This window comes from Protopterus annectens, chromosome 1.part1 (assembly GCF_019279795.1).
Source record: "Protopterus annectens isolate FY-2018-M chromosome 1.part1, PAN1.0, whole genome shotgun sequence".
NCBI lineage: Eukaryota > Metazoa > Chordata > Ceratodontiformes > Protopteridae > Protopterus > Protopterus annectens.
In genome coordinates this window covers 1,037,550,792-1,037,577,404 of record NC_056726.1, presented here as the reverse complement: position 1 = coordinate 1,037,577,404, position 26,613 = coordinate 1,037,550,792, and the positions used below count along the sequence as shown (strand labels likewise).

General features: G+C 43.5%; 1 protein-coding gene across 2 annotated transcripts in view; it reads right to left on the bottom strand.

Annotated features, from left to right (window-relative positions):
- The window catches only part of LOC122808819 (deleted in malignant brain tumors 1 protein-like), a 612,008-nt gene that overhangs the window by 400,513 nt on the left and 184,882 nt on the right, over nucleotides 1-26,613 (bottom strand). For both annotated transcript variants that reach the window (XM_044079898.1, XM_044079889.1), the window contains exon 5: nucleotides 12,201-12,515. In XM_044079898.1, coding sequence (XP_043935833.1) covers nucleotides 12,201-12,515 — 315 coding nt within the window. The remainder of the gene's footprint in view (nucleotides 1-12,200; nucleotides 12,516-26,613) is intronic.

Sequence of the window (26,613 nt, the reverse complement as noted above, 5' to 3'; positions counted from 1 at the left end):
GTATCTGGTGTTCTGACAGTATTTGTAAAACTCTGAAATAGAAGACTATCCTTGATGGCCAGAAGCATCAGCTCTTCTTAAAATACAAGTTATACACTGATTATCAGTCACTCTGGGCTCTTGATCTCTCTAGTGCTTACCTTGCTCATATTCATTATCAGCTTTATACTAACAGGCACATATCACAGACCTGTTCAGGTTAAACAGCATAATCAGGAAATTAATAAATTCTTCGATTCCTCATTTCTCTCCGACCAGCAACAGCTTTTATGGGCCCCCCCACACTGTCAAGTATGATTAAGGAAGGCTCCCCTGCAGCCACTAGTATTGCATGAACCTAAAGTTGGCTATGTACTTAGTTTTAGTGGAGAAAATATCCCAACAGCAGAGTTCAACTACGTTAGTAGCACTATGTCAGTGTTAAAATATTTAGAAGAATTGTGATGCCTGTTACTTGATAACCAAAAATATCTGAATTTTAAGGGAGATATAAATAAGAGTTATTACCCACCTGGTTTATTAAGAATACAAGACTGTTGTACTAGACAGACATGTTACAAAATATCAGAATACGATAACTTAGTGTGATTGGGGCCCCTAAAGAACAGGGCCCCAGCATCCACAGGTTTAACTGGGGCCTAAAGCCGGCTATGCAGAGAACTCTGCAGTACTCTTGTGTGGATTATTGTTGCTGAATGAAGGAGTACCCATGGATAATGCAACTGTTTCCAAAGGTGAGTGGATGTAAACCAACAGGTCTATAATTGCCACTGAAATTCCTGGTAACAGACACTTGGTGGTTGCCTGACATCAGAGATTCTGCTAAAGAGATGTTCCACTGTTTTGCCAGAGGAAGTCCTGGCAGAGAAAAACACTGTTATACAGACTTAGGTTTGTATAACTTGAATAATCCCCGAATTTTTATATTTTCTCTTTTATTTTCTGGGAATAGACTTTTGGTATTGAAATACTTTGTGTTTACAATCAGCTCACTGGAAAGTGCAGATTTAAATGACTATTAGCAGTAAGAAGATTGTTCACTTTTCTAAATATCACCACAATCATGGCTCGAGGACTGAAAACTTTACTTTACTGTAAACATCCTGGTTTACTTACTGTTTATGTTTTGGTTGCATTTTGGAAACATCAGCCTGCATTACTTTTTATCAATAGAACAGTTTGTGAAAAACCATGTGTGTTTGCTGCCTGAGAAATTCAGCATTTAGTAGATACCTTGAGCAGTCGCATGTTCTTGCCTTTCCAGTTCTACAAGTCATTGCCAAAAAGTGAGCTTTCCTTTTCCAGAGTTATTTACATGCCTAAGAATACATGCTGATCATCAAAGTACATCCTCTGCAGAATACCGCTACGTTTATAACTGCTGAGGTTATGGTAGTAGTAGTAGTAGCTTGGTCCATGGCACAACCAGGTCCATGGCACAACCAAGAGCCGTGCCCTCACTGAAGCGTATCAACAGTGCAAAACACATTAAAGTCTTCTTGGTAATGTTTCAAGAAATAACCAGACAGTAGGCTAGGATCATTTCAGCTGTGAATGGATTCTGTCAGCACATCTCACGGCAGTATCCCCCCAAGCATATGTGGACATTCTCAGACTGTAATGATTTTGACAAAGTAAAGAAACTTTTAGTTATGTACTCACCATAACTTCAGATGTTTGGGATCCATCTCGCCTACATTCTGACTGATGGGTTCGGAGCCGATCCCTCGGCTCCGACTCGGCACGCTTATGCCAAAGAGCGAAGTCTCTTATTGGCTGAGCTTACTATATCCCAGGATGCACCGCTACCAATCCCCCAGATCTAGTTTGTCCGCATACATGCACACATGCAAGCACTGCTTATATAACATCGTCAGAAGAAACAAGATAAAACAGTAGAACTCAAAACCGTTCAATCTCTTCTGATCTCCAAGGCCGGGGGAAGGAGGGTGGGTATTAGGAATGTAGGCAAGATGGATCCCAAACATCTGAAGTTATGGTGAGTACATAACTAAAAGATGTTATGTGATCCTATCTCGCCTACATTCTGACTGATGGGACAGCGTCCCTAGCACCTGAATCCTGGGTGGCTCACTGGAAAACACTCCTGAGTACCGTGGAACCAAATGATGCTCGCCCTTTAGATGCCACATCCAATTTATAGTGGGAAATGAAAGTGTGCGGATTGGACCAAGTAGCCGCAGCACAAATCTCAGAAATAGCGAGCTTGGAATGAAAAGCTATAGAAGTAGCCATAGCTCTGGTAGAGTGAGCTTTGATAGATGTTGTAAGTTGCTTATTTGAAGAGGAATAAGCCTGAGTTATACAATCTCTAATCCATTTGGAGATAGTAGCTTTTGTGATGGTTTTACCCAATTTATTGTCTGAGAAGGACACAAACAACTGGTCTGATTTACGAATTTGCTGAGTCCTGTCTAGATAGAAGCGCAATTGCCTGTGAACATCCAATTTATGGAGAGTGTATTCTGCTTCATTGGAGAATTTTGGGAAGAAAACTGGTAGCTCTAGAGATTGTTGGAGACAGAGATTAGAACAGACCTTTGGGACAAAAGATGGGTTAGGCCTAAGTGATACTCTATCCTTGTGAAAAATCAAGTACGGTGGTTTGATAGATAGGGCTTGAAGCTCTGAAACTCTTCTTGCAGAGGTAATTGCAACTAAAAAGGCAGTTTTCCAAGACAGATATTTTAACTCACATGTAGCAGCTGGTTCGAAAGGGGAAGATGTTAATGCACGAAGCACCAAATCAAGATCCCACGGAGGCGCAGGATGAAAAGCTGGGGGTCTTAACAGCCCCGCACATTTAATGAAAGTTTTGCATAATCTGCTGCTCATCAACGGTGGATCCATGGATTCATGAAATTTAGAGATAGCTGCCAGTTGGACTTTAATAGTAGAGACTGAAGATCCTTGATTAAACAAGGATGTTAAAAATTTCAAAACCTCTGGGATCGGGGCAGTGATAGGGTCTAAGCCCCTGAGTTGAGCCCAGATAGCAAACCTCTTCCACTTACTGAGGTACAATTTCTTAGTGGTGGGTTTGTGGGCCGAAGATAAAATGTGAATAACTTCCGGGTCTAAGGTGTGATTTCTGACTAAAGTCGGAAGTGGAGGAGCCAAGCTGTCAACTTCAAAGTGTGAAGGGACTGATGTTGTCGTCCCGACTGATGAATCAGCAGATCCGGAGTTAGATCTAAAACCCAAGGATCGTCCACCGCATGTTTCTTCAGGTAGGGAAACCATACCTGACGAGGCCAGTGCGGAGCAATTAGTATCATTGTGGACCCCAATTGAGAAGCTTTCTGAATGACTGGAGAGAAGTGGAATCGGAGGAAAGGCATAAAGTAGCCCTGTTGGCCAAGGTTGTGCTAGAGCATCCATAGCTGCTTCCCCCTGATGTGGAGTCAAGGAGAAGAACCTTTTGCACTTTGTGTTTTGTGGTGTTGCAAACAGGTCGCAGCACGGCGTCCCCCATCTTCTGAAAACCTGAGCTGCTACTGTTTCGTTCAGGGACCACTCGTGAGGAGAGAGAATTGTCCTGCTTAATCTGTCTGCCAATATATTGGATTTCCCCGGAATGTGGGTTGCTACCAAGAAACGGCTGGTAGCTACAGCCCATTCCCACACCCTCATGGCCTCTCTGCAAAGGGAGTAAGATCTGGTCCCTCCTTGTTTGTTTAGATACCAGACCACCGACATGTTGTCTGTGTGGATAGCGATAATGCCCTGAGGGAGAAACTTGTGGAGGGCCTGTAGGGACAGAAGTACAGCTCTCATCTCCAATACATTGATGTGGAGAAAGGTTTCGTCTGGAAGCCAGGAACCCTGAACTAACCTGCCCAGACAATGCCCCCCCCCACCCTGTCTGGGAGGCATCCGTCGTCAGGGTGACCACCGGAGGGGGGATAACAAAAGGACTTCCCTGATTCAGATTGGACGGCTGAAGCCACCAGCGAAGGTCCCGTTTGCACGTTTCTGTAATCATAATGGGGTGATTGAGGGGAAGATCCTGAAAGGACCATTGAGTCGATAATAGCCACTGAAGAATCCTCATGTGCAATCTTGCCAGAGGAACTAGGAGAACCGTGGCAGACATCGAACCTAAAAGTTGCAGGACCATCCTGGCTGGGGCCTTGGATCTTGAAAGCAGGGCTTGAACTTGGCCTTGTAAAGTTTGAATCCTTTCGGTAGGAAGAAAATTACGCATCAATTTTGAGTCTATCTCTGCTCCTATGAACCTTATGCGCTGAGAGGGCAGCAAGACAGACTTTGACCAATTGAATGTAATTCCCAGGGTAGCACCCAGGGAAATGGTGGCTTTGAGGTTGTCCATTAGTAGATGACTGGTGGTGGCAGTCAGGAGCCAGTCGTCCAGATAGGGAAACACTTGGAATCCAAGACTCCTCAGGTGAGCAGTTACTACTGCCAAACACTTGGTGAACACCCTGGGGGCTGTGGTGAGACCAAAGGGCAGTGCACAAAATTGGAAATGACTGTCTCCCAGGCTGAAGCGCAGATACTTCCTGGACGCCCGATGTATCGGTATGTGATAATAGGCGTCTTTGAGATCTATGGAGCACATCCAAACATCCTTCTCCAACAATGGGAGAATGGATTGTAACGTGACCATTCGGAATTTGGATTTCGTGACGGATTGGTTTAGTCTGCTGAGATCCAATATTGGTCTCAGGTCCCCTGTCTTTTTTGGCACTAAAAAGAACCTTGAGTAATTTCTGGATCCGATCTGGTCTGTGGGGACCGGTTGGATGACTCCTTTTTCTAGCAGCTTTAAAGCTTCTGCGGCTGCAATTTCCCTTTGACTGGGTGGTGGGTCCGGGATTTTTTTGGACGGTGGGGGTGAGTGTGTGAAGGGAATGGTGTAACCTCCGGCAATAATCCGAAGCACCCATCTGTCCTGAGTGATAGACTCCCAGGCTTTTAGGTGCTTGGCAAAACGGCACCCGACTGGCTCCGGAGCAGCACAGCCGGGCAATCCCTCATGAAGTGTGGGAGGCTGAAGAGCCACGAAAGGACTCGCGGTCTCCAGAATTGCGGGGCCCTCTGCCGCCTCTGGGACGGCGTCTCCCAGAAAAATTTCCCCATCCTCTGCCTCTGGAAGGGGAATCTTCCTGCTGTTGAGGGAAAAACTTACGTGATTTGCGGAACCACATCTTCCATCCTCCTTTAGCCTTGGGATAAGGCCGAAAGGGAGTGAAATAACGTGCACCTACGACAGATAAAGTTTTTCCCTCTTGCTCACAGCGGGTAAGAGTGTCTTTAACCTTAGGTCCAAACAAAGAGGACCCATCAAAGGGAGCGTCGGCGAAGGAAGACTTGAAGGCCTCCGCAAAATGACACAAACGGAGCCAGGCTTGTCTCCGTAGAGCCACGCCTGTGCCTGCCGCTCTACCCGCCCCTTCAGCCGCATATGAAATGAGCCTCATGGATGAGTTAGAAATTGAAGTAAGGATAGCCAACTGAGAGCTAACCGACTGGGCTAGCTGCTCAGGTAGGTTACCCGAGAGGGAATCTGACAGCTCCTTGACCAGATCCCTCTGAAGCCTGGTAAAATGTGCCAAATAATTCAGGGACCTTAAAGTAAAGGCCGCTGAAGTCAGGGTGCGCTTCCCGTACCGGTCCATGCTCCTAGACTCCTTATTAGGAGTATGGACGGACGTTGAAGCCTCTGCCACGTCCTGTTGTGTAGCAGATTCCACCACCATGGCATCTACAGCCACGCCTTTAGTCAGGAACTCCTTCTCGGGTGGGGCAGACAAAAATTTGTTAGGACGAGAAGGCACTGGTTGCACGGTATCTGGATGTTCCCACGCCCTCCGACAAACCAAATCCAGGAGCTCGTCGAAGGGCGGAGACACCCAGGAGGCGGAGGGCTGAGCCCCAAAGGCCTTGAGAAGCACTGACTCATCAGCAGAGGGGGGTTTGGATATCCAGCCACCTCGTTGTTTGAGGATCTCTAAAATGTCTGCAAATGAGACATCATCCGAGGACGACTTCGGGGACCCCTCCGCATCATCAAGATCAGTGTCCGATGTAATAGACTCGGGGAGTCCACGTGCTTCCTCTTGCACGATCTCTTCCTTGGGGGCTCCTCTGAAGACAACTCCGAAGAACCCTCAGGAGGAGGGGAACCCCAGTGGGGTAACCTCAGGCCCAGGGGCTCCGCTGCCTAAGGACAGGGAACTGCCAAAGACCCAGTCTCCACACCCAGGGAAGGTGCCGGTAAAGCCGGAGAGATGGCAAGAAGACTTGGCCAAGGCACTCCTCATAGCTCTGAAAGCCGGACCCCAGAATCCTGGGAGTGTCCGGTCCCGAGCCATGATAGCAGACGGAAGTCCCGCAGCCGGCACCGAGAGGGAGGCTCGGAACCGACAGCATAGGTCCCAAACATCACCCCGGGTCCAGCCGAAGAAGTCCGTGTACCAAACTCGGACCCGAAGGCCGGGGTTGGAGTAAGGGTCGGAGCCGACCCTAAGACCTCCACCGGCTCCAACAGCACCTGCTCCACGGAGCCGGCGGTCGGAGGAGGAATGGCAATGACATGAGCATGGGTCGTCGGCTCCGGAGCCAACTGGGTCGGAGCCGAAACAAATTTTTGAAAGACTGGGGACTGGAACAGTCTTTGGAGCACCCTGTCTATGTCCGAATCTGACATCCTCGATGACCTAGAGGATACTGAACGGGTTCGAGATGGCCTCTCCAACGGCCCCAAGGGGCTAGGGGACTGGCTCCGAGGCGACTCGATGACTATCGGCGCCGAAGGAATATCCAAACTAGTTGCCATCGGTGCCGAGGAGGACTTCGGCGCCGAGGAGGAAGTGTCTGAGCGGACAACCTTCATCGGCTCCGATACCAGTGGAGCCGACGAAGGTGACCCACCTCTCGATGTCCCAGCCATCGGCTCCGAAGCCAGAGGAGTCGAGACTGGTGGCATCGAGGCAGACCGTTCCGCCCTCGGCTCCGAAGTCCTTGGAGCCGAAGGAGAAACCTGCCTATGTCTTTTGGCGGTCGGATCCGACGGACTGGTCGGAGCCGACGCCCTTTTCTTTTTAGCAGGAGAAGGAGAGGATGCTAAAGCTTCTTCAAAGGAAGGTTTTATAAGGCCTTTTAATATGAGCTTATTTTTCCTCTCTTGGAGGACCCTCGAGGAAAAAGCGTGACACACGCTGCAGGACTCCTGCAAATGTTTTGCACCCAAACAATAAACACAGAGAGAGTGGTCATCTGTTATAGACATTTTAAAGTTGCACTTAGTGCACTTTTTAAAGCCTGAAGGCCTAGGAACCTGAGACATTCCGGTAAATAATTCAGTGAACTAGCCAAACACAGTACAAACACTGTAATTATGACAGAAAAAGAAATTCTCTGCTTTGTCCTTCTTTTTAAAGAAAAAGAAACTATCAGCAGTATAAAGGATCCGAGATCCTTAAACAGAACAGAAGTCACCTAACAACCAAAAAGACCGGGAAAGGCCTTTCCACACAAGAGGTACTCCTAGTCAATCAACACTCACAACACAAGAATTTACCAAGTAAATTTCTCCAAACGCACTCTAAACACAAGATAGCTGTTAAAACAGCTTTTAGTTGAAGAATAAAGAAATTCCTGACAGAAAGTTAGTGAAAATAATCACTACTTAGCTCAGCCAGCTCGAGACCACGTCTTCACTTGTTAGCGGCAAACGAGATCTGGGGGATTGGTAGCGGTGCATCCTGGGATATAGTAAGCTCAGCCAATAAGAGACTTCGCTCTTTGGCATAAGCGTGCCGAGTCGGAGCCGAGGGATCGGCTCCGAACCCATCAGTCAGAATGTAGGCGAGATAGGATCACATAACATCATTTATTACTGAGGTGTACTGGGTCACCTCAGGGACTCAGGCTGTTAAATTTCATAAGTGTACCTTCTCTAGAGGAAATGTGGTCAGGACACAATCACTTGAGTTAAATCATTTTGTGAGATTTTGGGTAGATCCTGAGGGTGTGAAAAGTAAAGAAGCAGTTATGGAAATTTTGGTAATAGATCTGTCTAAAGCTTTTGCATCTATAATGTTATTCATGCATCTGTCTCACTTGCCTTACAGAGTGTGTTAAAACAATTCCTTTTCAAACCTAGACCAACTATGAGTGCTTTATATAAAACACGACACTATTTTCCTTTGCTAAGGTAGTAAAGATTCACAATCATGAGTGATAACTTATATTACTGTGCATCTTTAACTATATGCAACAAGAAGGTGGGGAGCTCATTAGGAAAAAAAACATTAACATTTTTACTACTTCATTCCTTCAGGACTGGTTGAGCTTTTGGATTTACTCAGTCATGGCAGACATGGAGTCGCTATAAGTTATTAAATGGAAAGGGACATGGACGTCATTGGCATCTTTGCAGCGCATTATGTGACTATATGGAAAGTAAAACGTAATAAAAAGAAGGGAAGAAAGAAAATAGATAGGCAAGCAGCAGGGAATATGATGCAAGCATCCAAATGAAGGAGCAAGCCACACATCATCATCATCATCAGCCCCCTTCTCCCATTTTTCTACATGGGCTCAGGGTATTTGGTTATCAGTAAATGACTATTGTGCAGGCAGATGCATACATTATGTTTTGTTATGGCAGATGTACCAAAGCTTTAGATAAATGGCCTGCAGGTAATTTATAGGCCTGGCTAACCTGGAGTGCAAAATTGTGTTTACAGTATTTGACATAAAAGTAGTGGAACTTCCCACAGCTGATGAGATGCAGTTCTTTACAATGACTTTGCTATCTGTAGCACTTTGTAAAGTACAATGCTTAACAAACAGTGTATGTCTGAATCTGAATACCTAGTCCATGCCTTAAAAGGCTGACATTGTTTGAGGGGTCCAAGAACCAGACCATTCTTAGCAAATAATAAAGTGAAACTAAATAAAATAAACCTAATATAGATGGCAATACTGAGCTTTATTTTGTAGCCTCAACTTTCTTTTCCTGAGTGTTCATATTAAAATCACACACTTTTCTGATAAAAGTCAGTTTATCAGACCAGTGCTGCCATGGTATCCATAAAAATGGAGTACAGTTGCACTGAGGCATAGAGGATAAAAGCTCTGACCTCAATCCAGGTGAAATGGATTCAAATATTGGCTCGAATATCTGATGCACAACAAGGGAAAGATGGGCATGCCTATCATGGACAGATGAGGAGATGCACTACAAGGGAAAGATGGGCATGCCTATCATGGACGAGGGAGGACACATGACTGGATGCTCCACATGTTAGACTTGGCTATAGGCTGGGGCACTTAAACAGGCACTGTCTTTAGTTGGAATAGGCAGGGTACGGTGGCTGAGTCTCAGTGGAGTTGGGATGATATGCACCATGTCCCCACTGGATGTCCATCCATTGGACATGTACAGGTGTGCACAAGCAGAAATGTGGATATTATGGCTGAGGATAAAATACTACTCATCAGTAATATGATGTTGCTCCAGGATGGCTTGACTTACTCACCAGCCTCGAGCATGAGTCAGAGAAAATCTTGGTATGGAACTGGAGTACACTGCATCTCTGATGGACAAGGACAGATAGTGCTTGCAGCCGATGGTCAGCAGCAAGGGAGAAAAAAAGACTTAAAAAAGATGGTACATGTTAAGTATAATGAGGTTATTCAGTTATTCAACACACAAATAAAATACTGTCTGTTATAAAAAAAGGTTTCTGTGATATGGAGATGGACACAGAATAAAATAGGATGCTATAGTATTTTTAGTAGGTGGGAGCTGGCATAATTCTTAAAGTATTTACCTCACTTTCACAAGGTACAGGGTTTGATACTTATCACCAGACATGTGGCATTCACCTGTAAACATAGCATCCTGGGAGGCAGAGGTTGTGGGATCAAATCAAACTGTGCTGGAGAGACCACACTTCTTGGAAAAGGGGAGAAGAAGTAATCCCCCAAGGAAACTCAAAATTAGAGATTAAATTACAAAATGGAATTGGGGGCCTGGTACCATTCACACTGTACCCTGCTATCAAAACCGCAGCTAGATCACCCAGTGCCCTAAGCATATCCCTGCCTAAAGACCCACTTGACTTTTTCAGTTGAGGATCATAAAAGTGAAAAGCTCTCCTGCTTTAAAACTGTAGTAAACTGCTTGCTATAAATGTAAAAATGCAACAGGGAGCTTGCTGTAGTCAATTTGCCACACATGGAACACTTCACCTGTAACAACAAATGCCATATCAGCATTTAATTCTGATATGCATAAAAAGTAAAGGAAGCAACAGACCACGGCTATAGAGAATGCAAAATACTTTAATCCACAATGAACATAGAATGGTGAGTGCTTTCGTGGGCCAAGCCACTTCATCAAATGAACATCAAGCCCATTCTCCTAGGAAGAGACTTGGTAAAGTGAAATATTAATATATCTTTGGTGTGTTTTAGCTTTTAAAAATGTTGGTTCATGTTTTTAAATGTGTTGTTTCTTATATACTGTTTTATATACTGTTTTTATATGCTGTTTTTCATTTGCACATGGATTGACCTGTGACTTTAAATTAGGATGGGTTCCCAATTAGTGAGTGTAGGATGATATATAAAGGTATTTTATACTTTGTTTCAATGTCTGATGAAATGGCTTGGCCCACGAAAGCACTCACCATTCTATGTTCGTTGTGGTTTAAACTATTTTGCATTCTCTACCGCCGTGGTCTGTTGCTTCCTTTACTTTTTATGCATTTGGATTATTTTTGGGAAGTACAGTTTGCCAGCATCACCTGTTTTGTACTTTTCTTGGTTGTATTTAATTCTGACAGCATAATGTTGCCCCAGTTCCAGGAATGAAAGCATGTTGTGTACTCCCAAACCAACAGCCCTGAATATCATGCCCCCTTAACAGTTTGCATCCTGAGCAGCTGACCCCTTCACCATGCCCTAGTTGCAGTTCTGCCTACTACTGATTACCATTCTAGTGGGGCAGTAATTGTGTCCCATATCCAAAGTACTGCACCCACAGAGTCAGCAAAAAGGAGATACAAAAGAGTATTTGCAGCTGTCGAGGGACACAAAAGAGGCAGATGGGGTCAGAAGGATGATTTTCTGCAAACATCACCAGGCGATTGCCTGTGTTTTGACAGATAGTATATCAAAGAACATTTTATTAATGTACTTATTTTATAGGTGTGTGAACTGGACCAAGGACCCTTTTCAGTTATAACTTAGAAAGAAATACTAAAAAAGGAGAGCACAATGCATGTCCGACAAGCACAGACCAATGTTATGAATTCTAAAGAATCCCTAGCAACATTTTTATTAAATACTCTTCTTAAAAAAACATACAACACCAGTATGATCTAAGTCAATTGGAGATCTTGAAGAAATACATCTAAGCTACTGAACTCTATAATGTCCTACCCATGCAATAACATTTTTCTTCATGATTAAGATGAGTTTCAAACTGGTTAAAAAGGACCAGCTTGGCATCAGGAATAGTAACACAGGAACCACAAATAAATGCACCCAGTTCAAAAAATAAAATGTAATATGATTAAGAGCGGTCATCCAACTTATTTTACATTATTATCCTTGGTGACCTGCTGGTATAGAGGTGCTTCAAAATTTAGTTTACTGACTTAAATATGTTTCTGTTTCTGAAACAGTATATCTTGGACATCGGTGACGTAATGTTGGATATCTTACATCAGAACTCTTCTCTTCTATTGCATCGACTGTAACTGAATTTAAAGTGGTTCCTGCATCCCCCACAATTCATCACAGATAGAATTACGCATCATTTGCTACATACCCATGTATATTTCCTCCATTCAGGTATAACAGAATACTTTATTCTGCTGATGCTTCTTCAGCAGCATTCATGACAGCGAATACTACCCAGCCAGGCAGTACTGCGGCTCATTGGTTCTGTCTTAAAATCTCTAGGTTCAATCCTGACTGCTGCAATGTTATGATACTTTGCATAACGTGTGATTGCTTACTGTAAATTTATAATCTGTGTTTGATTTACTTTACAGTAATTATCTTGCACTGATAAAGGGCACTGGTACTTCAGTCCACCTACATGCTTATAATAAATGAATGGCATTTTGAGTAAATGTTTTCCAAAACCATTTGTCACTTAAAATATAAGCTTCTAGCTTTTCTACATGACATACCTGAACAGATGATACTGACATCCTGGTCATGTGTGCAGCTTGACGGACGTGGCTGAGTAAAATCACAGTCCATAAGAGAGGTTTCATTTCCAGAACATAAAACATCCCGTGGAAAGATATCTCCATATCCTTGTCCATAATGAGCATCACTATATACTTGAACTGGAAATCCACAGCCTAGTTGTGCACAAACTGCCTTTGCCTGGTTCATGGTCCAGTTACTTCTGCAAACGGTTACCCAGCTGAGTCCGTTATAAACTTCTAGTCTTCCGCTGCAAAGTGTGCTACCATTTACCAGGCGGAGTGAGAGGTTATCTGGGTGAGAAAGAAAACATTTCATTTGAATTTCCTCCCGGTTTTGTGTCTACACTACTTTACATCTATATGCATTATTCCCTAAAAAGAAATGCGTATGCAGAAATGCCACACAGATCAAGGAAATAACATTCATCTTTATAACTGCATGCATGGAATTGTGTCTGGTGTTTGTCATACTATGTATCTTGCTGTATCAGGTCAGAAGCTGTAAGATCCATTTTCTGACAGCCTGACTGTTGAGAGTTGTGCTGACCCAGAAGATTAAAGCTACTTAACTCCAATGTCAGCCTTAACAAATAAACAAATGCTTGCCACACTGAAGAGTAAATATCTAAACCATATTAAAAGACAACTAAACTTGCATTGTCATTACAAACAAGCTTAGTGAATGCAAACTGAAATTGTAATTAAAACTATAAAACTCATTCACTACAAATAAAATATGAATACCACTGTCTCCAAGATGACAAATGCCTTCTGTCTAATGAATAAAGATAAGTGAAACATACTGCACTGACTTGGGAGAGTACCCCCATCTGAAACTTGGGGGGAAAAAAGACTGTTTAAAATTGGGAATACCAGGATAGAAGCAAAACAGAGTGAGTCTAAAAAAAAAAAGATTGTGAGTCCATAGCTCATGTTGAGGAAAGAAAAAGTTTGCATTTTATTGGACCAGAACTGGAAATACCACTTTTGCTTTCATGTCTGTGCTCTAAAAATGTTAAACATTGTTAGCAGGAGTCAGAGGAGTGATTTCTACTGAAGAGAGCCTGTAAAGGTAGACTATTTTGACCATTGTTTGCCATATGAAAACTGGGCTATAACTGTAGTTAAAAAGCTTGCACCAAGTTAAGTTTGGGCTATGACTCTAGTTAAAAAGCCTGCACCAAGTTAAGTTTGGGCTATTTCCTTTATGAAGTTTTTTACATGCTTTATTCAAAAAAAACATATGCTAGCCAAACCCGTGTCTGCCTATTAAACAGAGTAACAATGGTGACGTTTACAAACATATATGCCAGGGTGGACAAAATAGGTTAAACACTTCACTTATAACTATGCATACAATACTGAGCGGTTTATAATTTAATATACAGTGATAATTTATCAATTATTGGGGCGGCACAGTGGTGCAGCGGTTAACGTTGTCGCCTCACAGCAAGAGGTTCTCCGGTTCGATTCTCGGCTGGGGTGCCTTCTGTGTGGAGTTTGCATGTTCTCCCTTTGTTCGCGGGGGTTTCCTCCAGGTACTCCGGTTTCCTCCCACATTCCAAAAACATGCATCTGGAGCATTTCTCCCCGGGCCTCCGCTGAAAACAGGCTCTGTGGAACCTAGTCGGACATTCCCAGTCAACAAATGTTAAATAAATAAATAAAGTTTGACATAAAAAGCTTAACTATAACTACAGTTTTGAGTTTTCTAACACCAATCCCCCCCTGCATAAATTCTTTGGTCTTTATTGGTCAGCACATTTACTTTCCTCCTTTATAATATTTGAGTGAAGAGATGAAATGCCATAACCATAAATTTCTACAGTGGTCCATGATTCAAAGCTCTTTTTTTCATTTAAAATGGAATATGGTAAAAAAACTTTGCATTTCATTCTGCACCGTTCAATGATATCTTGCCAAGGGTACTCTGTCATGACTTTACAACCAAAGGCAACCTGATCTGCCCATAGTTAGGGACATCCCCATAGGGCAGTGGTAGATTCCCAAACCTCCTCAGGCGGAAGGAGGACATACAGAGCTTTAAGGGCCACATTCATCCTCTGAATTTAATATCATCTTTTCAGCAGCTTTGTGATAGCTCTGCATAACAGTCAATGGACCAAAGGGAGTCTATGAGTCTGTACACAGAATTACACCCTATTCTTCAACCCAAATGGGGAGATCCTTATATCAAATGCCCACAGCTGTTCTAGGGAGAAGGTGTAAATGTAGTTTACCCACTGGGGGAGTCTCAAAGCCCAAATCACCTCCAGGAGTTTGCTTTTATTCCTGCTGACATGCAATTTTACTTGATCACCCACACAATCTCAATAGACACAAGATTTTCCTGAGTTATATTTGCTGGAGGCAAGGATACGATGGAAAATGTAAAACAACAGAGAGGAAACATACATCTTAATGAGTGTGGCTCTTCCTCTCAGAGAGATGCCTAACTTTTACCATGTGTGGACCCACTGAAACACATTTGACTAAATGAGGACCAGCCTGAAAGGGACTATTATGGGAATAACTCGGTGTAAAACAATGCCTAAATATTTAGTGTGAAAACATTCAAGGAGCAATACCAGCTCTGATCATGAAAAGAGAAGTGGGCAAAGGCTTTGTTGCATGAAAAGAAGTTTTCATTTTGTTCTATGCATATTACATCAACAAAGATAGACACTTAGCAATATCTGTCTTAGGGCTGTATGTAAGGGTTATGCAATCATCTGCAAAGAAAAGTGCCTTAGTTACTACCTCATGAAATGATCGACATTCAGTAATATTACCCAAACTGGCTGCCGTGTTTAAAGGCTCAATCACTAAGAAAACTATGGCTGGAGAAAATGGGCATCCCTGCCTTGTACCTCTGTGAATATATTTTATTTTCTTTATTTAACATTTGTTTATTGGGAAAGTTGAACTGGGACAGAGCCCATTTTCAGCAGAGGCCTAGGGAGAAACACTCCAGACACATCTCTTTGGAAGGCCAAAATGGGGGACTGAACAGAGTTAGTCAGGACCCTGGCAGAATGGGAGGCCTATAGTGCTTGCATTCCTTCACAAAGTTAAGTTGGAACCCCATGCAGTGTAGTACTTTCCATACAGAATGCCAACAAATCATATCAAAGGCATTCTCAATACCTGCCAATATAACCACTGATGGCTCTAAAATACTACATGTACTCATCAAGCATTCTGAAGTGAACACTGTTTGACCTACCGTCAGTGAGCCAAGTATGTGTCAGTAAGATCGGCTCTGGTAGTTTGCCCTTCAACCTGTCCAATAAGATGTGAGCATATAACTTCATAGCAACATTTAATATGGAAATAGGTCTTAAATGTTGTGCTCTACCAAGGTCAATACCTGGCTTTGATATTTCAGTGACACCGAATAACTGGTATGACGGATTTTCAATAATCTCAGCAGGGGCTGCTTAAACTGATTTACCAATAACTTACATAGCTCGATACTTTGACCTTCTAGGCCTGAGGCATTACTTATGGGGTGCATTTAACTCATCTAAGATGCTCTTCTAAGCTCATATGCTTCTTAAATTGCTCTAATGACTCTGGAAAACAGTCAAGAACTTATCTTTTCCCATAAACTCACATTTTTTTAATCTAATCTGTTGTTAACATGATTTTTTTCTTCATACAGACTTTTGAAGAAGTCATAGAAAGCCACATTTATGCTGAGAGGATTCAAAATAAAGGTGATTGACTCTCCATGGTTTTACTGCCCCTATGCTTTGGCGTGCCTGTTGTTACTTCATTCTCATAGCCATCAATTTCTTTGTTTTTTTTCCTAGCACTCATAATTAGGTAGCCATATGTTCCAGACACAGTCGTGCTATGGCCCTCTCCAACAGACTACTTAGTGTGGGTTTATATATACTCCTATAACCAAATCGTGCTACAACGACAGGAGTCCTTACACGTACTTAGCTTCTTCTCCAGCTTGGCATCAACTAAGCACTTTCTTTGTTTCAATTACCTGACATCATGACTTTTTGTTTCCCTCACGTGAACTTTGAATTTCTAACTCACAAGACTCCTCCTCATCATTAACACCCCCCTATTTTTTTCATTTTCTGTATGAGATTGGGGTGTCATGTCAGCTGTCACTATTGTTCTCTATTCAGTTCCACTCTCCTGCCTTCTTTGACACTCATGGCTGAGTGTCATAGGTCTTCTCTTACACAATCCATCCACATCTTTGCTATATTCCCTCATTTCCTCTTACCTTCTCCCTGTCTGTCCCAAATCATCTTCACCAGATTGTCTTCTGCTTTTCTGAACATCTGCAATTGGAGCTACTTTGCTTCTGCTCTTATGTCCTCATTTCTTCATTTGTCCCACAGTGTACATCCTAACACCCATCTCAAGCACTTCATCTCCATCACCTCAAGCTTTATCAACTGCTCCCATTCAAACTTTCATTCTCCTCAACCACCCCTTCCAGATACTTGAAGCTTTTAACCTGTTCAAGTATTTTTCCTTCCGTTTTAATTCTCAGCTTCTTCTGATTTCCCCTGTTTGTTGCCATTACAACTCTAATCTGTACTCATGTTCATCCCATGTGCCTTCAGTTTTGCATTCTATTCCCCTATCCTTTGCTGAAGCTCTTGCTCAGAGTTTGCTTGTAATGCCACATTGTCTGCATCCAGCAACTTTGTTGATCTGTCCCCCCTGACCTATTTGCTAATGTAGCCCATCACCAGTATAAACAAGAGTGGGCTCAGAGCTGAACCCTGATGCACACCCATTCCCAATGGGAGCCCCTTTGTGAGACCAAACACTGTTATTGTTTGAGTCATTAGGTCCTTGTACATAGACTGCATTAATTATACCAATGTTTCAGGGACTTTGAACCACTGCAGGACTTCCCAAATCAGCTTTTTTGGAACCTTGTCATATGTTTTCTCCAGATCTAGGAATGCCTAGCTGGACTCTCTTTCCACATCTCTAGCTTCTTCTCAACTACCTGTCTCACTGCAAACATCAGGTCAATTGTGCTGCATCCTGATCTGAATCTGAACTACTTAGCTCACATCTTACATTCTACTACTCTGTGTATTCATTTAGCAAACACCTTCCCCAGAACTTTCATTCTGTGTGACAGGAGTACTACCCACACTTGTGAATGTCCCCTTTCTTCTTCTACACTGGAATGAGTATGCATATTCTCCAGTCATTTGGGATACATCTTTTTCTCCATAATGCTATTAGTACCCACAGGAGCCATTTCTCTCCTATCTCACCCAACATCTGTATCATATCTGCTGTGACCTCATCTGGGCCTGCTGCTTTCCTTTGACTACATTTTCCTTAGTGCTGTCCTTAATTCTTCTATGGTGGGCTCCTCCTCTTCTCTAATTATAGGCTGTGTTTGGGGCAGTACAGCTTCTGTGGATCTTCTTCATTCAGAAACTGCTGGAAGTACTCCCTCCATCTTCCTTTAATGTCCCCTGGACTGGTGAGCAGGTTGTTGATGGCATCCCTTGTGGAGGGTGTCTGACTATCTTCTTTATTCGTCTGTCTTTGCCCTGCAACCTGAAATAGTTACTTTGTGCATTTTACTGAATCAATTCCAGAATCAGATAGAGTGCTTCTGATTCATTGTTCTTTGCTAATGCAACTCATTTATTCCAAACTAATTGATGATCTGATGAAATTCAAACACCATCCTCACCTAGATGACCCTGCTTCACATGACGAAGTTTTCATGGAAAAATTATGTGCCTACCTCCAAGCTAGCATTGAATGTTCTGTCTCCATAAGACAGAAATATAGTGCCAAGTTAAAGAACAACCCATTTTTTGGAATCCTGGTATCAGTAGGCTATACAAAAGGACAAACTGCTCCAAGCCTGCAAAAGCAAATAAACATACCATCAGCTAGAGAAGAGCTCAAAATGATCAAAAAAGCATAGAAATAAAATTAAATCCTCCAGGAGCAAGTACAAATTTAAAGCTACCACCCATGCTAAAGATAACAACAACGTTTTCTTCACCTATGTCAGAAATGATAATGAACACTGTTCCAAGTTATTACACTGTACCATCACATACTTGATCCCTGAGGACATTGCCAAAATATTAGTGGACAAATTCAAGTCCACTCTTTCCAAGACTAAAAGCACTCGCTCCATAGGCCTGACAATGTGCCAGGTGGTCTTCTTATCAGCTCCAAACATTGCCTGGCTAACTCCTTCTTTTATCTGTTCAGGCTCAGCCTTTCCACTAGATTCATGCCATGCCAATGTGTTGTTGCTTTAATATTCCTGCTCAGCACGAGAGGAACCAGAGGTTCGGACATTAGGTGTAGGTGCCTGGCTGAAGAGCCAATGGTGTGAAGTCACCATCAGTGGGATTATGACTGAATGCCTCTAAGTAAGAATCCCACCTAAACATAACAATACTGCAGCACTGTAGATCTCAGTTTGCCCATGGATATCCAGTTCCAAGGTCAGTGAGGAGCATTGCTTTTCACTGGGTCAGAGTGCAGACAGAAGGCGGATGCTTCTCTCCAGCAGTGCACCACACTTTTGTGAGGAACTGGTGCTAAATCCTTCAATGATGGCCTGATTTTGGGTCAGGGTTTCATATAGCAAAAAGCTGTGATCTATTGAAAGTCAGCTCTCACTGATGTTGTGATGTGTTGTGTTGTGCTGTTGCAAAGTATGGACAGCTTTTCTAATCATCTCACTCCACAAAAGGGTACCAACAACACTCCTAGACAACTATCTATACCTAACTAACTATCTAACTACCTGTATCTATCAGCCTCACTAGCCTTATCTGTAAGGCATTGGAGCACATCATGATGGACCTCATAAAAAAGGACATAGACATTCATCAAAACCTGGACCAGAACCAATTTGTGTTTGTTAAAGGCAGATCCTGTCTATTGAACATTTTGGACTTTCTAAACAAGTTATTAAGATGTAAGACTCAGGTAAATCAGTTCACATGACATACCTGGACACGGTCAAAGCCTTCAATATAATTCCACACTCAGGCATCAGAGACAAACTAGTCTGTTTAAATGTGAACGTGTACAATACCAAAAAAAAAAAAAAAAAGGCGGTGCTCAGCAAGACTGCAGATTTTGTTAGCTTCTCAGGGAGAAATGCTTATTCCTGCTTCTTTTGCACACAAAAAAATGAAAAAAAAAATCACACTCCAGACATTTTTATATGGATACAATTACTTATACCAGATGAAAATTACTGGAAATTAAATGGATTACTACAAAGAGCTGCTGGCTTGAATCTCTGTTGTCTACGGAGTACTCAGGGCCTACTTTACTTGCAGAAATCCTGGCTCTCTGCATTTTAAACAGGAATGCCATTAGAGCTGTGAAACTTCACAGGGAGGGTTCTGGAATGCCCTGGAGCGGCTACAAAAATGAAAGAAGTAGAAAGAGAGGCTGTAGAGGCAGAGCTGCTGCTAAACTGAAGAGAACTAACCCCCCCGCCACAGGCCTGCATTTCTTACAGTATTGCTTGTAAATGTCTGCTCACTGGATAATAAGATGGAATATCTGAGAATGGAGCTCACAAAAAATAAGGTCAGAGACACTTGTTTGTTCATTTTCTCTGAAACTTGGCTGCATAGTAACATTAGTGACAGTGCTGTGAACCTAGATTGCAGCTGCATAGTAACATTAGTGACAGCGCTGTGAACCTAGATCGTGGCTGCATAGTAACATTAGTGACAGCGCTGTGAACCTAGATCGTGGCTGCATAGTAACATTAGTGACAGCACTGTGAACCTAGATCATGGCTGCATAGTAACATTAGTCACAGTGCTGTGAACCTAGATCGTGGCTGCATAGTAACATTAGTGGCAATGCTGTGAACCTAGATGAGCTAACTGTCTTTAGAGCAGACAGATGTAAAGCACAGAGTGGTAAAGCTAAAGGTGATGGTGTATGCATCTATGTTAATAACGGTGCAAAGACTGTAAGCTGGTTCAATCATACTGCTCTGAAGATGTGGAAATATTGACACTAAAATGCAGACCTTTCTATGTACCAAGGACAATCAGTGCGATATATGTCACAGCAGTGTACATCACCCCCATTGCTAACACCACTGAAGCTCAAAATAAACTCCATAATATTATCTGTGAGCTACAAAGCAGAAATGCAGAATTTGCACATGTGATAGCGGGTGATTTCAACAGAGCTGGCCTTAAGGAAGTGCTACCCCATTTTTATCAGTATGTGGATTTCCCCACCAGAGGGGATAATACTTTAGACAAACCTTACAGCAATATTAAAGGAGCCTTTAAAGCTTTGAAGCACCCCAACATAGGCAGCTCTGATCGCACTGCCATTCTGCTTCTGCCTACCTATAAGATGGCTTTGATCAGAGAAACAATGACAACTTAACAGATCTGAGTATTGCAGGAGGGTTCCATGGATTCCATTCAGGACTGTTTCAATATCACCTGCTGAGAGGTCTTCAAAGAAGCGGCTACTCACAACCTCCAGTTAGACATAGACACCTATTCCGAATCAGTTCTTGCCTACATAAATAAATGTGTGGAGGATGTAACCACCACGAAAGCCATCACTATAAGAGCTAATCAGAAGCCATGGCTCACCAGGAATGTCTATGAGCTACTGAGGGAAAGAAGCACAACCTTCAAGGCAAATGACAAAGAAAGGTTAAAGGTGGCCAGGTCAAATCTGAAAAAGGGCATCAGAGAGGCAAAAAGGGAATATGGGAGGAAAATTCAGATCTGCTTCTAAGACATGAGAGATACAAGAAGCCTATAGGCTCATAGGTTCATAGGTGTGTACTAGGCTAATGGCCCTGGGGCCTTTACAAGCCTAGCTATTGGATTACCCTGGCATAGTGCCACCTGACTTTAGTTCCCAGTGCCTCTGTTGAGTAAAGCCACTGGAGTGATCCCTGGGGTGAATTTTCTAATTCCCATCCACTCATCAAGATTTCTCTTGAACAGGGTCAGCAAGGTGCTCTGCTTGGCATGTATGGGAAATCTGTTCTATAGCATGGACAGTCTCTGGGTTATGAACCTGTCCCTCCAGTACATTCTGTTGATTGTGGTAATGAGGTTGAGGTCTCTATAGGCTTCTTGTATCTCTCATGTCTTAGAAGCAGATGTGGTGTGAAGGGATTGGGATTTCTTTAGATGCAGCATTTCTAACAGAGCTGGGTCAGACATGGCTTTGTAATTCAAGCAGAGATCGCCCCTAAATAGGCAATATGAGACGGAGAATATTTGGAGTTTTTTGAGTCTGTCCATATAGGACAAGTATTTAAGGCCTAGGTTCCTCTTTGTGAGGTACTTTTGTGGCCTCTCCAGTTGTTGCAGGTTTCTAGTGAGGTACATGCCAAATGGGGCATTGTACTCGATGATTGGCCTACTGAGGGAAGAGTAGAGGGAGACAATTACCTCTTTCTTCCTGGATGTAAAACCCTTACTAATGAGATGTGCCATATAGAAGGACTTTCTGACCACAGTGGCAATGTGGTGATGAAAAGAGAGGTTGCTGTCGACCTGTGTTCCCAGATCTCTTATAACACCTTCTGTGTTTTGTGGATTACCATCAATGTGATAATTCATGGGGACTGGATTTTTCCCAAAGGGGATGACACATTTTTTGGCATTGAGCTTAAGGCCATGGTTCAGAGACCAGTTATTTGGCTCAGTACAGCCTTTCTGTAGGATGTCAACATCACTTAGGGAGCTAATAATAGCTCCCAACTTGCAATTGTCTGCGATCCTTGTCAGCCAGAGTTCCTTCATGTTGGCCTGGACTTCAGAGAAGTAGATACCAAACAGGAGAGGACCCAGGACCAAACCCTGTGAGACTCCACTTGTGACTAGTCGGCAGTCTGACTAGCAGTCAGCTACTTTCACACTGTGGGTTCTATCTGTGAGCCAGTTTGCAAATCACCTAGTGATATAGGGATTGATGCCTAGCTTAGTGAGTTTTTTATGACTCCTGAGTGGGGAATGGTATCAAAGCCCTTGGCCAGATCAAGGTAGGCTGTATAAGCCACCTCACCTTCACCCACAGCTCTGCAGTCTGACTCAAAGAAGTTGACCAGGTTGAGCAGGCATGATCTACCCTTCACAAAACCAAACTGTGTGGGATCCAGAGTTTGGACATCTCCCCTATATCCTTATTAGGTCCATGATGATGCATTCCACAGCTTTGCATATCAGATTCATCAGGCTAATGGGGCGATGGTTCTCAGGGTCTGTAGTCACTCCTCCTTTGTGGAGAGGGATGACTGTAGCAGTGTACCATTCGGTAGGGACAATGCCTGAGGTGAGGCTGTGATTAAACAGGGTGCACAGGTGAGGTGCCAGTTCACTCTGTAGTTCATGTAGAACACAGCCCGGGATATTGTCAGGTCCCATAGAAACTGTATTCTTGGCCTTGGACAGTGCTGTTTTAACCTGTGGAGTAGTAATACTGGGTGCCTTGCAATCTACTGGTATTGTGATTGGTCCTTTGTAGGGAGGGAGAGGTAAAGTTGGCACTGAATCTGTCGGCCAGTATATTGGCAATATCTGTTTGCATGGTATAGGAGGTACCATTGTACAGTAGCTCAGAGCAAATCTGGGTATTGCCATGGAGATTATTTACATAACTATAGAAGGCCTTGTGGTTGTCTTTACTATCTGCTGCAATTCTGTTTTCATAGCTAGCTTTAGAGGATTTGATGAGGGATCTCAACTTTTTGTTGAGGCTGATAAGGGAGTTTTTCCCAGTCTTGGGACTTCACTTTATTCCGCATCAGTTTCCTCCTTCTGTTGAAGACTTTGTTTATGGCAGGGGTCCACCAGATTGGCTTCCTTTTTTTGGAGGAGAGCATCTTGGTTCTACTGAGTATGGTGAGATCCATGCATTTGTGTATGTGTTCGTACAGTGCATTGGTGTATGATTCGGCAGTCATGCAACTATTCTCCATTTGCATAGGTGCCGTAAAGTTAGCCACCTCTGTTTTTAGGAGCCCAAAGTTAGCTTTGGAGAAGTTTTTCATGGTGGTTACCTTTGTGGGGGTGGGGGATGTGGATTTCCAAGCTGATTAGTTTGTGGTCAGATCTAACCAGGGAGGAGCTGACTACTGGTGTAGAGCAACAGTCGCCCGCATTCGTAATAACCAGGTCAAGGATGTTGCTACCTTTATTGGGGGTAAGAACAAGCTGGTCCAGGGCACTGGAATTAATGAAATCCAGGAAATGTTGGGCAAGTGTATTGGTACATGAGAAATTTTCCCAGTTAATGGAGGGGTAGTTGAAGTCGCCTAGTAAGAGAGTGTTAGGTTGGACCCTATTATTCTCCAGGGTGCTTAGGAACGTGAAGTGCAAGTCTTGGGACATGGTTGGGGACCTACAGCAGACTACGACCTGACTCACTGTCTTACCCAGTGTTAGCTATACCTGAAGTATCTCTGATGCATTATGTTGGGCTACTAGTCTGGAGGTGTTCACGTCCTTTATGAATATGGAAACATCACTGCCTATGGAGCTTCGGTCCAAGTTCTGGGGCCGAAAGGTGTGGATTGAGTAATAGCCTGGTAGTGCAGGGGTCCTTTCTGCTGCCTTGAACCAGGTCTCTGTTACAGCACAAATGTCAATGTTCTCCATTTTAAGGAGTGCTTTGAGCGAGTGCATTTTGAGATTTAGACTTCTAGCATTGAGCAGCATGACCCTCAGATTGCATTTGTTTGTAGCTGTTATGGTGATAATTTGGTCTTATGAACACCACCTAAAAAAGACAGTATGGGGTGGCAAGAGCCTTGGCCAGTATCCAAAAGCCCAGGACTGACAGTTGCAGGCCATCTCTGGCAAAGCATCGAGGTCTGTCAATCATGTCATCCCAGGCAGACAGATACTGGATACCTTTAGAATGACACCAGAAACTTAGCCAATTGTTGAAATCAATCATTTTCTACTTGTACTGTGGTATCATTCTGGGTGACGGTAGGATGCTACTCAGGGTTAGGGTCATACCCTCCTGGGCTACATAATCCATGAGCTCCTCCATGTCTCTTTTCATGCAGTTCAGGGAGGTACATCTCAGGTTATTTACACCCACATGTACAATGACAGAGTCATATTTGTACCTGTTGAGGGACCTGAGTGTGTGAGTTATGTGGAGGATCCTGGCACTTGACAAGCAGCTGACTGTTAATTTCTCCTTATTCAACCTAGTGAGTGGGACATCAGTGTGCCTCACTATCGAGTCACCTATGACTACTGTGTTGGGCATGCTGTTTTGCCTTAGGGGCTTTGGTTGAGTGGCACACTGTTTAGAATAGTTATGTGTCTCGTGATTAGTGTTGTGTTGTGGTGGTCGAATGCGTTTCTGCCTTGGAGGTCTCTGCTGTTTGGGGAGATTTTTATTGAGAGCCTCCTCGAAGGTGGGTGTGTGGTTTGTGTTTTTACGTGAAGGCAGTGCTGGGTGTCTGTTCTGGAGGGCTATGTGTTCCATGTGGTGTGTTGCAAGTGTTGACCTTCTCCTCTTGACCAGCTATTCCGGTCTTGGCTGGAGAGTGCGTGGCTTCCAGTTTGGATATATAAGTGCATCTCTCGCAAGTCTGAGTGTTGAGAGGTAAGAGGAGAAGGATGTCGGTGTACATGAGGCAGTTGCTACATTGCCTCAGGATGCCCAAGTTCACCAGGTTAATAGGGAAAGCACAGGGAACTGACCTTTAGGCATGCTTGGGCATTGACAATAAGTATTGGATCTGTTTTATTGTAGAACGTTTAGTGCTGGTAGAAGTTTTGTGTGCTGTAACAATTGCTACAATAAGTCTGGTAAAGTGCTAGACTAATAAGCTAGTATAAGTGCAGGAGAGGAGAGAACTAGTAGATCTAAGGGAAAAATTGAAGAGCAGACTTTGGCACCATTCAGAAGCTTACAAGCAGTCCTGGATACAGCACATCTGTATCTGGAGTAGACTAGTTACAGGAAAGGGGGGGGGGAGACTAGCACAAATGTGGGCTTTTAAATCAGAAAGTTGAAGGAGATGGAAAAATTTCCCATATGGCCAATAAACTACAATTTCTGGCCCAGAAACCACTCCTTTTGTGTTAGATAGGCTACCTAGTGCTTACCACTCCCACTGATAAGCTAGAAGGCTTCCCTCTAAAACAGAAAGGCTTGGGGGCTCAGAAGCTTACAAACAGTCTTGGATACAGCAAATCTACATCTGGACTAGACTAGTTACAAGAAAAGCGGGAAACAAGCTCAAACACGGGCTTTTAAACCAGAAAAGTTGAGAGAGATGGACAAACTGCCCAAATGGCCAATAACTAAATGTTTTGGGCCAGAAACCACTCCTCGTGTGCTAGATAGGCTACCTAGTGCTTACCACTACCACTGATAAGCTAGAAGGCTTCCCTCCAACACAGAAAGGCTTAGGGAGCTCAGAAGCTTACAAACAGTCCTGGATACAGCAAATCTGTATCTGGATTAGACTAGTTACAGAAAAAGAAGGAAACAAGCTTAGAATTTTTTTTGGGGGGGGTGTGATACAGCAGCTCACGGATTATAAGACCAAAACACCCCAGTGTGATGACATCTTAGAATTCCTAAATGAACTGAACTCCTTCTTTGACAGATTTGAAGGCCTTCTTTAGCTATGTTAGAAACCTGGGAGGAAGCTCCCAGATATGCTCAGAATTAGTTCAAAACGATGTGAAGATTACTGATCCTACAGACATTGCCAACATACTGGCTGACAGGTTCAGTGCAAACTTCACCCCACCCTCCCCCCCAAAAGGAGATATATCTATACCAAATGATAGTAGCCCCCCAAACATCTCTAATGCCCAGGTGAAAACTGCTCTCTCCAAGGCAAAAAACACTGCATCCATGGGACCTGATGGTGTCCCCGGATGTGTACTCCACGAACTCAACAAGGAATTAAACCCACAGTTAGGACAGCTGTTTAATCTCAGTCTCACCTCTGGATACGTACCCAGGGAGTGGCGCACAGCGACTGTGGTCCCACTTCACAAAGGCGGTGCCTCCACCGACCCTGGAGATTACCGTCCCATTAGCTTGACAAGCCTTATCTGCAAAGCCATGGAAAGGATCATAATGGATCTCATAAATAAAGACATAGGGAATTTGCAGACTCTGGATCAAACCCAGTTTGGCTTTGTCAAAGGCAGATCATGCCTTCTAAACTTGGTTGACTTCTTTGAAACGGTCACCAAGGCCATTGATGAGGGTAAGGCAGTCCATACAGCCTACCTGGACCTAGCAAAGGCCTTCGATACAATACCCCACTCAGGTATCATTGAAAAACTCATCAGCCTAAAGGTAAACCCATACGTCACAAGATGGGTTGCAAACTGGCTGAGTGACAGAACCCACAGGGTCA